The 13,954-nt window shown below is 43.5% G+C and overlaps 1 protein-coding gene across 1 annotated transcript in view; it reads left to right on the top strand.

Moving 5' to 3' along the window:
* The window catches only part of LOC140162606 (ribonuclease P protein subunit p25-like protein), a 31,495-nt gene extending 21,996 nt beyond the window's left edge, over window positions 1–9,499 (top strand). Inside the window, exon 6 of the mRNA XM_072185874.1 lies at window positions 8,343–9,499. Within this exon, the coding sequence (XP_072041975.1) occupies window positions 8,343–8,610 (268 nt within the window). The 3' untranslated portion in view covers window positions 8,611–9,499. The remainder of the gene's footprint in view (window positions 1–8,342) is intronic.
* The last annotated feature ends 4,455 nt before the right edge of the window (window positions 9,500–13,954 follow it).

Genomic DNA, 13,954 nt, shown 5'->3' with positions numbered 1-13,954 from the left:
GTGTTTATATCGTCAGGGGGGGTCTTGGGTGACTCGTAATATCCCGCCATATCTGTGATACTCTCCAAAGAACAACTTGACCCAAAGGAACCAGGGTAAGTGTGTGTTTATATCGTCAGGGGGGTCTTGGGTGACTCGTAATATCCCGGCCATATCTGTGTTACTCTCCAAAGAACAACTTGACCCAAAGGAACCAGGTAAGTGTGTGTTTATATCGTCAGGGGGGGGGGGTCTTGGGTGACTCTTTTTATCCCGGCCATATCTGTGTTACTCTCCAAAGAACAACTTGACCCAAAGGAACCAGGGTAAGTGTGTGTTTATATCTTCAGGGGGGGGTCTTGGGTGACTCGTAATATCCCGGCCATATCAGTGTTACTCTCCAAAGAACAACTTGACCCAAAGGAACCAGGGTAAGTGTGTGTTTATATCGTCAGGGGGGGTCTTGGGTGACTCGTAATATCCCGGCCATATCTGTGTTACTCTCCAAAGAACAACTTGACCCAAAGGAACCAGGGTAAGTGTGTGTTTATATCGTCAGGGGGGGTCTTGGGTGACTCGTAATATCCCGGCCATATCTGTGTTACTCTCCAAAGAACAACTTGACCCAAAGGAACCAGGGTAAGTGTGGGTTTATATCGTCAGGGGGGGAGTCGGGTGAGTCGTAATAGACCGGCCATATCGGTGTTCCCCGCCAAAGAACAACTTGACCCAAAGGAACCAGGGTAAGTGTGTTTATATCGTCAGGGGGGGTCTTGGGTGACTCGTAATATCCCGGCCATATCTGTGTTACTCTCCAAAGAACAACTTGACCCAAAGGAACCAGGGTAAGTGTGTGTTTATATCGTCAGGGGGGGTCTTGGGTGACTCGTAATATCCCGGCCATATCTGTGTTACTCTCCAAAGAACAACTTGACCCAAAGGAACCAGGGTAAGTGTGTTTATATCTTCAGGGGGGGTCTTGGGTGACTCGTAATATCCCGGCCATATCTGTGTTACTCTCCAAAGAACAACTTGACCCAAAGGAACCAGGGTAAGTGTGTGTTTATATCTTCAGGGGGGGTCTTGGGTGACTCGTAATATCCCGGCCATATCTGTGTTACTTTCTATGGAAAAAGTTGCGGCAACGGACGCGGGGTAGGTTCGTTTTTTACTCGTCGGGGGGGGGTCTTGGGTGACTCGTAATATCCCGCCATATCTGTGTTACTCTCCAAAGAACAACTTGACCCAAAGGAACCAGGGTAAGTGTGTGTTTATATCTTCAGGGGGGTCTTGGGTGACTCGTAATATCCCGGCCATATCTGTGTTACTCTCCAAAGAACAACTTGACCCAAAGGAACCAGGGTAAGTGTGTGTTTATATCTTCAGGGGGGGTCTTGGGTGACTCGTAATATCCCGGCCATATCAGTGTTACTCTCCAAAGAACAACTTGACCCAAAGGAACCAGGGTAAGTGTGTGTTTATATCGTCAGGGGGGGGGGGTCTTGGGTGACTCGTAATATCCCGGCCATATCTGTGTTACTCTCCAAAGAACAACTTGACCCAAAGGAACCAGGGTAAGTGTGTGTTTATATCGTCAGGGGGGGTCTTGGGTGACTCGTAATATCCCGCCATATCTGTGTTACTCTCCAAAGAACAACTTGACCCAAAGGAACCAGGGTAAGTGTGTTTATATCGTCAGGGGGGTCTTGGGTGACTCGTAATATCCCGCCATATCTGTGTTACTTCTCCAAAGAACAACTTGACCCAAAGGAACCAGGGTAAGTGTGTTTATATCGTCAGGGGGGTCTTGGGTGACTCGTAATATCCCGCCATATCTGTGTTACTCTCCAAAGAACAACTTGACCCAAAGGAACCAGGGTAAGTGTGTGTTTATATCGTCAGGGGGGGTCTTGGGTGACTCGTAATATCCCGGCCATATCTGTGTTACTCTCCAAAGAACAACTTGACCCAAAGGAACCAGGGTAAGTGTGTGTTTATATCTTCAGGGGGGTCTTGGGTGACTCGTAATATCCCGCCATATCTGTGTTACTCTCCAAAGAACAACTTGACCCAAAGGAACCAGGGTAAGTGTGTGTTTATATCGTCAGGGGGGTCTTGGGTGACTCGTAATATCCCGGCCATATCTGTGTTACTCTCCAAAGAACAACTTGACCCAAAGGAACCAGGGTAAGTGTGTGTTTATATCTTCAGGGGGGGGTCTTGGGTGACTCGTAATATCCCGGCCATATCTGTGTTACTCTCCAAAGAACAACTTGACCCAAAGGAACCAGGGTAAGTGTGTGTTTATATCGTCAGGGGGGGTCTTGGGTGACTCAGTAATATCCGGCCATATCAGTGTTACTCTCCAAAGAACAACTTGACCCAAAGGAACCAGGGTAAGTGTGTGTTTATATCGTCAGGGGGGGTCTTGGGTGACTCGTAATATCCCGCCATATCTGTGTTACTCTCCAAAGAACAACTTGACCCAAAGGAACCAGGGTAAGTGTGTGTTTATATCGTCAGGGGGGGTCTTGGGTGACTCGTAATATCCCGCCATATCTGTGTTACTCTCCAAAGAACAACTTGACCCAAAGGAACCAGGGTAAGTGTGTGTTTATATCGTCAGGGGGGGTCTTGGGTGACTCGTAATATCCCGGCCATATCTGTGTTACTCTCCAAAGAACAACTTGACCCAAAGGAACCAGGGTAAGTGTGTGTTTATATCGTCAGGGGGGGTCTTGGGTGACTCGTAATATCCCGCCATATCTGTGTTACTCTCCAAAGAACAACTTGACCCAAAGGAACCAGGGTAAGTGTGTGTTTATATCGTCAGGGGGGGTCTTGGGTGACTCGTAATATCCCGGCCATATCTGTGTTACTCTCCAAAGAACAACTTGACCCAAAGGAACCAGGGTAAGTGTGTGTTTATATCGTCAGGGGGGGGTCTTGGGTGACTCGTAATATCCCGGCCATATCTGTGTTACTCTCCAAAGAACAACTTGACCCAAAGGAACCAGGGTAAGTGTGTGTTTATATCGTCAGGGGGGGTCTTGGGTGACTCGTAATATCCCGCCATATCTGTGTTACTCTCCAAAGAACAACTTGACCCAAAGGAACCAGGGTAAGTGTGTGTTTATATCGTCAGGGGGGTCTTGGGTGACTCGTAATATCCCGGCCATATCTGTGTTACTCTCCAAAGAACAACTTGACCCAAAGGAACCAGGGTAAGTGTGTGTTTATATCTTCAGGGGGGTCTTGGGTGACTGTAATATCCCGGCCATATCTGTGTTACTCTCCAAAGAACAACTTGACCCAAAGGAACCAGGGTAAGTGTGTGTTTATATCGTCAGGGGGGGTCTTGGGTGACTCGTAATATCCCGCCATATCTGTGTTATTCTCCAAAGAACAACTTGACCCAAAGGAACCAGGGTAAGTGTGTGTTTATATCTTCAGGGGGGGTCTTGGGTGACTCGTAATATCCCGGCCATATCTGTGTTACTCTCCAAAGAACAACTTGACCCAAAGGAACCAGGGTAAGTGTGTGTTTATATCGTCAGGGGGGGGTCTTGGGTGACTGTAATATCCCGCCATATCAGTGTTACTCTCCAAAGAACAACTTGACCCAAAGGAACCAGGGTAAGTGTGTGTTTATATCGTCAGGGGGGGTCTTGGGTGACTCGTAATATCCCGGCCATATCAGTGTTACTCTCCAAAGAACAACTTGACCCAAAGGAACCAGGGTAAGTGGAAGGAACCAGGGTAAGTGTGTGTTTATATCGTCAGGGGGGGGGTCTTGGGTGACTCGTAATATCCCGGCCATATCAGTGTTACTCTCCAAAGAACAACTTGACCCAAAGGAACCAGGGTAAGTGTGTGTTTATATCGTCAGGGGGGGTCTTGGGTGACTCGTAATATCCCGCCATATCTGTGTTACTCTCCAAAGAACAACTTGACCCAAAGGAACCAGGGTAAGTGTGTGTTTATATCTTCAGGGGGGGTCTTGGGTGACTCGTAATATCCCGGCCATATCTGTGTTACTCTCCAAAGACCAACTTGACCCAAAGGAACCAGGGTAAGTGTGTGTTTATATCGTCGGGGGGGGTCTTGGGTGACTCGTAATATCCCGGCCATATCAGTGTTACTCTCCAAAGAACAACTTGACCCAAAGGAACCAGGGTAAGTGTGTGTTTATATCGTCAGGGGGGGGTCTTGGGTGACTCGTAATATCCCGGCCATATCTGTGTTACTCTCCAAAGAACAACTTGACCCAAAGGAACCAGGGTAAGTGTGTGTTTATATCGTCAGGGGGGGGTCTTGGGTGACTCGTAATATTCCGGCCATATCAGTGTTACTCTCCAAAGAACAACTTGACCCAAAGGAACCAGGGTAAGTGTGTGTTTATATCGTCAGGGGGGGGGTCTTGGGTGACTCGTAATATCCCGGCCATATCAGTGTTACTCTCCAAAGAACAACTTGACCCAAAGGAACCAGGGTAAGTGTGTGTTTATATCGTCAGGGGGGGTCTTGGGTGACTCAGTAATATCCCGCCATATCTGTGTTACTCTCCAAAGAACAACTTGACCCAAAGGAACCAGGGTAAGTGTGTGTTTATATCGTCAGGGGGGTCTTGGGTGACTCTGTAATATCCGGCCATATCTGTGTTATTCTCCAAAGAACAACTTGACCCAAAGGAACCAGGGTAAGTGTGTGTTTATATCGTCAGGGGGGGTCTTGGGTGACTCAGTAATATCCGGCCATATCAGTGTTACTCTCCAAAGAACAACTTGACCCAAAGGAACCAGGGTAAGTGTGTGTTTATATCGTCAGGGGGGGGGTCTTGGGTGACTTGTAATATCCCGGCCATATCTGTGTTACTCTCCAAAGAACAACTTGACCCAAAGGAACCAGGGTAAGTGTGTGTTTATATCGTCAGGGGGGGTCTTGGGTGACTCGTAATATCCCGCCATATCTGTGTTACTCTCCAAAGAACAACTTGACCCAAAGGAACCAGGGTAAGTGTGTTTATATCTCCTTTGGGGGGGGGTCTTGGGTGACTCGTAATATCCCGGCCATATCTGTGTTACTCTCCAAAGAACAACTTGACCCAAAGGAACCAGGGTAAGTGTGTGTTTATATCTTCAGGGGGGGTCTTGGGTGACTCGTAATATCCCGGCCATATCTGTGTTACTCTCCAAAGAACAACTTGACCCAAAGGAACCAGGGTAAGTGTGTGTTTATATCGTCAGGGGGGGTCTTGGGTGACTCGTAATATTCCGGCCATATCAGTGTTACTCTCCAAAGAACAACTTGACCCAAAGGAACCAGGGTAAGTGTGTGTTTATATCGTCAGGGGGGGTCTTGGGTGACTCGTAATATCCCGGCCATATCAGTGTTACTCTCCAAAGAACAACTTGACCCAAAGGAACCAGGGTAAGTGTGTGTTTATATCGTCAGGGGGGGTCTTGGGTGACTCGTAATATCCCGCCATATCTGTGTTACTCTCCAAAGAACAACTTGACCCAAAGGAACCAGGGTAAGTGTGTGTTTATATCGTCAGGGGGGTCTTGGGTGACTCGTAATATCCCGGCCATATCTGTGTTACTCTCCAAAGAACAACTTGACCCAAAGGAACCAGGGTAAGTGTGTGTTTATATCTTCAGGGGGGGTCTTGGGTGACTCGTAATATCCCGCCATATCTGTGTTACTCTCCAAAGAACAACTTGACCCAAAGGAACCAGGGTAAGTGTGTGTTTATATCGTCAGGGGGGGGCTTGGGTGACTCGTAATATCCCGGCCATATCAGTGATACTCTCCAAAGAACAACTTGACCCAAAGGAACCAGGGTAAGTGTGTGTTTATATCTTCAGGGGGGTCTTGGGTGACTCGTAATATCCCGGCCATATCTGTGTTACTCTCCAAAGAACAACTTGACCCAAAGGAACCAGGGTAAGTGTGTGTTTATATCGTCAGGGGGGGTCTTGGGTGACTGTAATATCCGGCCATATCTGTGTTACTCTCCAAAGAACAACTTGACCCAAAGGAACCAGGGTAAGTGTGTGTTTATATCGTCAGGGGGGGTCTTGGGTGACTCGTAATATCCCGGCCATATCTGTGTTACTCTCCAAAGAACAACTTGACCCAAAGGAACCAGGGTAAGTGTGTGTTTATATCTTCAGGGGGGGTCTTGGGTGACTGTAATATCCCGGCCATATCTGTGTTACTCTCCAAAGAACAACTTGACCCAAAGGAACCAGGGTAAGTGTGTGTTTATATCGTCAGGGGGGGTCTTGGGTGACTCGTAATATCCCGGCCATATCTGTGTTACTCTCCAAAGAACAACTTGACCCAAAGGAACCAGGGTAAGTGTGTGTTTATATCGTCAGGGGGGGTCTTGGGTGACTCGTAATATCCCAGCCATATCAGTGTTACTCTCCAAAGAACAACTTGACCCAAAGGAACCAGGGTAAGTGTGTGTTTATATCGTCAGGGGGGGTCTTGGGTGACTCGTAATATCCCGCCATATCTGTGTTACTCTCCAAAGAACAACTTGACCCAAAGGAACCAGGGTAAGTGTGTGTTTATATCTTCAGGGGGGGGCTTGGGTGACTGTAATATCCCGCCATATCAGTGTTACTCTCCAAAGAACAACTTGACCCAAAGGAACCAGGGTAAGTGTGTGTTTATATCGTCAGGGGGGGTCTTGGGAGACTCGTAATATCCCGGCCATATCAGTGTTACTCTCCAAAGAACAACTTGACCCAAAGGAACCAGGGTAAGTGTGTGTTTATATCGCCAGGGGGGTCTTGGGTGACTCGTAATATTCCGGCCATATCAGTGTTACTCTCCAAAGAACAACTTGACCCAAAGGAACCAGGGTAAGTATGTGTTTGTATCTTCAGGGGGGGTCTTGATTTTAGTTGGGTGGGAATGTGTGACTAGGATTCTGAAAACTTACCCTACATATATGTGACCCATTCTAACAAAACCAGGAACAAGTCACATTTTTGACATTTCATGATTTGAATAAAAATGTAAGCACGGGACAATAAGCTTCAAAATGATACCAATATTATATACATAGCATCAATACTTTTCAAGATATGGATAATTTTGTAAATGATACCTTGATATTTTTGCCGAACTGCTAATCTGAGTAATGGGCTAATTAGTTTCCTGCTTTACACAGGATCGAATAGGGATGTTCATAGTTCAAGTGTCAATTATTAAATAAACCTCTTTTTAATAAGTACTTTCAAGGATTTGAAAGTCCAATCGACAGTCCCAATATCAAATACCATGAAATTAAGAATCCCAAAATTTGATTTTTTTTTATGGGAATATCATCTTTAGCTATCTTTAAAGGCCTACTCAAAAACATGCCTGGCGACTTGTTCCGGGTTTTGTTGGAGCTGGTCACATATGTGACATGATCAATGGGAATGAGTCGCATGTCGGCGATTTTCAATTTGAAGTTTTTTACATCATTTTCTGGCAGTTTACAAATGCTACATTTTTATACAAACCCCATCAAAATCGGACATCTGCTTACCGAGTTATGAGCAATTTATCAATGGCTGAAAACAATATAAAACAAAAGAATTTGAACACTGTTTTTGCCAATATCTCAGAAACAATATTAGCGACATCCGACTCATTCCCTTGATCATTTCACATATGCTAAATTTCCTACCAGCCGAAACTATCTTTCTAGCCTATTTTACTTCACCGCAGAAGCAATGCTTCTTCATCAATCCTGGGGGCTTTTATATGTAAAGATGGTATGGGTATGTGCGGCGGTCAAGTGTTCCTTTTTCAGGCTCTCCAGCAATTCCTTAAGACCCACATTTGGATCTGCTCCAGTTCTTTAAGCTCAAATTTGGAATTTTTTAGCTCCACAGCCTATAATTTGGCCCTAATTTCAGTTCATCAAGCCCCTAATTTGCCAGAAAATCAGTTCTTAGTTCCCAAAGTTTGATGCTCCTCGCAACCCCAACCACAATTTCAGTTGAGTGCCCCCCCCCTGCATCGATCTTCCATTTTAAATTTTTACTCTGTTCAGCTGTTAACTTGAAAAATAACAATTTATGCACAGAATACTTTTCACATGGACAATGTGAATGGGCTATTCCAGTTGAAATCCACTCCCCCTATGAAATACATGACCTTAGTCTCCAACACATGCAGGGAGTGTGAATTTCAATGGTGTATATGTTACCTGAATTTGAAATCTACATACCCTACATGCATGTGGAAGATTAAGGTCATGTCTTCGAGGGTGTGTGTATTATGCACATGCACTGCTGCATGTGCTAATTTGAACTTCAATTGATATTTCATTTTTGATTTCTTGTTTTCATTTGCAGCTACCAAGCCCCAGGTTCCTATGACGCATTGTGGGCAGAGCATGCAAGCCAAGAAAAGGCAAAAACAGCAAAAGCGCCACCACCACCATCAGCGAGTAAGAGAAAGCGTAAAGACAAACCTCAGCATGGTTCTAAATCAACAGATGGACAATCTAACCAAAAGAAACCACCGCGAAGGAAAAACAAAAACCAGGGTGGGGATAAATCACAAAATAGGGGGCAAATGGACGGGAAAGGGGATAGTAGACCTAGGCAGCAACAGCAATGAGGTCAGGTCAAAGGGTATAGGTTAGAAAGATTATACAGACATACTTTGTACTTGGATGATAAACAGGCCATTCAAAAGGAAGGATGTGACACAAGGTAGCAACAAATCATGTTTCAGTACTAAGAAAAATGTGATTCCAGACCTTGCCGAGCTTGCTTTTGGCAACGTCTCTGGTTGGGTCCAGTGATGGCTCTACAAATCAGTGGTTTATAGTATCCAGTTGCGGGCTTAGGACCTGTAGCCCTTTTCATAAAACACTTCACTGGTGGTGCAATGGGATATTTGATTAAATCCATACACACTATAGAAGACACAAGCTTAACCTTCCATACAGGGGGTGTAGATTTCAAATGGTTGCTCATTCAGATACCCTATTTGAAATTCACATTCCCTGTGTGAGCGATTAAGATTATGTCTTCCACAGGGTGTATAATGGATTTCAACTGGATTAAACCAGTTTTGAACTCGGTACAAGGAACTTGGAATTAAAGATTCAATAAAAAATTTGAAATGTTGAAGGAGTGTTGAGATGAAGATCATGTCTTCCACAGGGGGTGTATGGATTTCATAGTCCAGTTTTGTACTTGGTATAAGGAACTTGGAATAAACGAGTCGATAAACAATTTGAAATATTGAAGGAGTGTTATTTTTATTAATAATTCCACCTGCTTCTTGGCAAACAGGTGACTAAAACGTATGATACAATAACACATTGGTAAACTTTGTCACCAGAAAGGTATTTTTTTCTTCAAAATATACATACATATATCCTGATAACTTGTTGATAGGTAACCATGACAACACAATACAGTAACTATGGTAACTTATCTCATTTGGTTTTGCCTGGCACACATGGTTTGTTGTACAATGTTTCTGGTCATCATCATAATTCCAAAAAAAAACTTACATGAAATATTTGGTTTCAATTGTGGTTCTTATGAAGGGGTTATTGCAAGACACTATGGACCACAATGGCATCATCTCAATGGCATAGTTCAATAACCTCAGTTAAACAATCAAAGTGCAAAATTTGACCTCAAGTTGCAGGGTATGAGCTTTTTAACCCAAATTTTCAGAGGTCATTCAACAAATGTACAAATGTATTGGGGTTAAAGAACTGTGCCCTGACAGATGAGCATGTTGTTGATCCCAGTGAGAAGGCCCTGCAATAGCTGTCATGTAGACCTTAGACAATTTCTGCATTCTATCTATATTGTACACATAAATATATGACACTTGGCAGCTATTGCATGTGCTTTCTTGCCCTAAACCCTTGTGTACTTTTATTTGCAGGAAAAAAATAGGAAGTGGATTAACATCAAGAGATTAATAAATATATAATTAAAATATGTATATTATCTGAAAAATCTATGTACATTTGATCTTTTTCAGTTAAAAGATCTAAATACATGCAAAAGTGAATAATCATAGTGAGTGTCATTTAGAGCGTAGTTCACCCAGTTGGGTAGTTTGAACCGTATTGTAAAGCGTAAATCACACAATTGGGCGGAAAAGCAAATGACTTCTCGTACTTAATTGAAATTTACTGATCAATCAACTCGAAACCTTTATAATTCGGCTAAATTGAAAGAAAAATTACTTAAAAGGGCATTTCGTGATCCACAGCATCATACCCCCACTATTCTAAAAAAAAAATTGTGATTTTTATACCACTAGAAACCTCTGGCTACATGTTTATATACAAAATATTTCATGCAGATTAATTTGTTTTGCAAAGATATCGTGAAATTTGAATTTCATTCTGGTATACCAGAACAAAATTACAACACATTGTCTATGGAGCAGTGTAATACACATAATCATGCATAACTCGCAAGCGCAAAATTGGAATCAACTGAAATTTTAGGAATAACCGTTTTTCATGGATATCTACTGAAAAACAAGGCGGTTCTCGAACCACGAGTCTCGCCTGCTTTCGTGACCACCTGCTTTTGCGATTACTTTTGGTAGAGGTAAATGAATTTGGCGGTATCGGCTGGGCACGATTATCTGGCTGATGGTGACTGTACCCATTAAGTTTCATGCCCATGCAACAGTTTTACTAATTTGACCTCAGATGACCCCTGGTGACCCTGAAATGACCTTCCAAAAATTTGGCTCTAAATGTTGACTGTACCCACCAAATTTCCTGCCTATCTGAAATTTTTTACTAATTTGACCTCAGATGACCCCTGGTGGTCTCGAAATGACCTTCCAAAAATTTGGCTTTAAAATGTTGACTGTACCCACCAAGTTTCATGCCCGTACAACAGTTTTTACTAATTTGACCTCAGATGACCCCTGGTGACCCTGAAATGACCTTCCAAAAATTTGGCTTTAAATGTTGACTGTACCCACCAAGATTCATGCCCGTACAACAGTTTTTACTAATTTGACCTCAGATGACCCCTGGTGACCTCGAAATGACCTTCCAAAAATTGGGCTTTAAATGTTGACTGTACCCACCAAGTTTCATGCCTGTACAACAGTTTGTACTAAATTTGACCTCAGATGACCCCTGGTGACCTTGAAATGACCTTCCAAAAATTTGGCTTTAAAGGTTGACTGTACCCACCAAGTTTCATGCCCGTACAACAGTTTTTACTAATTTGACCTCAGATGACCCCTGGTGACCTCGAAATGACCTTCCAAAAATTTGGCTTTAAATGTTGACTGTACCCACCAAGTTTCATGCCCATACAACAGTTTTTACTAATTTGACCTCAGATGACCCCTGGTGACCTTGAAATGACCTTCCAAAAATTTGGCTTTAAAGGTTGACTGTACCCACCAAGTTTCATGCCCGTACAACCGTTTTTACTAAATTTGACCTCGGATGACCCCTGGTGACCTTGAAATTACCTTCCAAAAATGTGGCTTTAAATGTTGACTGTACCCACCAAGTTTCATGCCCGTACAACAGTTTTTACTAATTTGACCTCAGATGACCCCTGGTGACCTCGAAATGACCTTCCAAAAATTTGGCTTTAAATGTTGACTGTACCCACCAAGTTTCATGCCCATACAACAGTTTTTACTAATTTGACCTCAGATGACCCCTGGTGACCTTGAAATAACCTTCCAAAAATTTGGCTTTAAATGTTGACTGTACCCACCAAGTTTCATGCCCGTACAACAGTTTTTACTAATTTGACCTCAGATGACCCCTGGTGACCTCGAAATGACCTTCCAAAAATTTGGCTTTAAATGTTGACTGTACCCACCAAGTTTCATGCCCATACAACAGTTTTCACTAATTTGACCCCTGGTGACCTTGAAATGACCTTCCAAAAATTTGGCTTTAAATGTTGACTGTACCAACCAAGTTTCATGCCCATACGACAGTTTTTACTCATTTGACCTCAGATGACCCCTACATGACCTTAGTGACCTTGACCCACTAACCAATACAAACCGGTTCTGTCTTGGGTCAAGATGCACCCACCCACCAAGTTTGAGGAACGTGCGACTCCTAGTCTACGAGAAAATAGGCGGAAGGCAAACTTTAACCAAATTTGTCACATACACACCCCCACATACACACATACGGAAAAGTGATTATATAGTCTCCTGCCTTATCAGGCGAGACAATAAGAGAAAGAGGATGCTAGGATCACAAAATACTCCTTTAAAATTACTGTTGCGGCCTGACACTTGCAAAGTAGCCCCTGTGTGACCTGTGAATATTGTGATCTGATTGGCTATTAAACACACTAATAGCTCCACCTACTTTCCATATAAGGGAAACTGGCAATCAGTGGCATATGATTAAAACTAGTGATTGGCAGTTACACAAGTAGCTCCACTTTCCATATAAATTCAGTGGCACATGATAAGAGCTAGTGATTGATGGTTACACACTAGTAGCTCCACCCACTTTCCATAAGGAAATCTGTCATTCAGTGTCATGTGATGAAAGCCAGTGATTGGCAGTTACACACTAGTAGTTCCACCCACTTTCCATAAGGAAATCTGTCATTCAGTGTCATGTGATGAAAGCCAGTGATTGGCAGTTACACACTAGTAGCTCCACCCACTTTCCATAAGGGAATCTGGCATTCAGTGTCATGTGATCAAAGCCAGTGATTGGCAGTTACACACTAGTAGCTCCACTCACTTTCCATATAAGGGAATCTGGCATTCAGTGTCATGTGATCAAAGCCAGTAATTGGAAGTTACACACTAGTAGTTCCACTCACTTTCCATAAGGAAATCTGTCATTCAGTGTCATGTGATCAAAGCCAGTGATTGGCAGTTACACACTAGTAGCTCCACTCACTTTCCATATAAGGGAATCTGGCATTCAGTATCATGTGGTCAAAGCCAGTGATTGGCAGTTACACACTAGTAGCTCCACTCACTTTCCATATAAGGGAATCTGGCATTCAGTATCATGTGATCAAAGCCAGTGATTGGCAGTTACACACTAGTAGCTCCACTCACTTTCCATATAAGGGAATCTGGCATTCAGTATCATGTGGTCAAAGCCAGTGATTGGCAGTTACACACTAGTAGCTCCACTCACTTTCCATATAAGGGAATCTGTCATTCAGTGTCATGTGATCAAAGCCAGTGATTGGCAGTTACACACTAGTAGCTCCACTCACTTTCCATAAGGGAATCTGGCATTCAGTATCATGTGATCAAAGCCAGTGATTGGCAGTTACACACTAGTAGCTCCACTCACTTTCCATATAAGGAATCTGGCATTCAGTGTCATGTGATCAAAGCCAGTAATTGGAAGTTACACACTAGTAGTTCCACTCACTTTCCATAAGGAAATCTGTCATTCAGTGTCATGTGATCAAAGCCAGTGATTGGCAGTTACACACTAGTAGCTCCACTCACTTTCCATATAAGGGAATCTGGCATTCAGTATCATGTGGTCAAAGCCAGTGATTGGCAGTTACACACTAGTAGCTCCACTCACTTTCCATATAAGGGAATCTGGCATTCAGTATCATGTGATCAAAGCCAGTGATTGGCAGTTACACACTAGTAGCTCCACTCACTTTCCATATAAGGGAATCTGGCATTCAGTATCATGTGGTCAAAGCCAGTAATTGGAAGTTACACACTAGTAGCTCCACTCACTTTCCATATAAGGGAATCTGGCATTCAGTGTCATGTGATCAAAGCCAGTGATTGGCAGTTACACACTAGTAGCTCCACTCACTTTCCATATAAGGGAATCTGTCATTCAGTGTCATGTGATCAAAGCCAGTGATTGGCAGTTACACACTAGTAGCTCCACTCACTTTCCATATAAGGGAATCTGGCATTCAGTGTCATGTGATCAAAGCCAGTAATTGGAAGTTACACACTAGTAGCTCCACTCACTTTC

This window comes from Amphiura filiformis, chromosome 10 (assembly GCF_039555335.1).
Source record: "Amphiura filiformis chromosome 10, Afil_fr2py, whole genome shotgun sequence".
Classification (NCBI taxonomy): domain Eukaryota; kingdom Metazoa; phylum Echinodermata; class Ophiuroidea; order Amphilepidida; family Amphiuridae; genus Amphiura; species Amphiura filiformis.
This window is presented reverse-complemented; position numbering and strand designations above follow the sequence as displayed.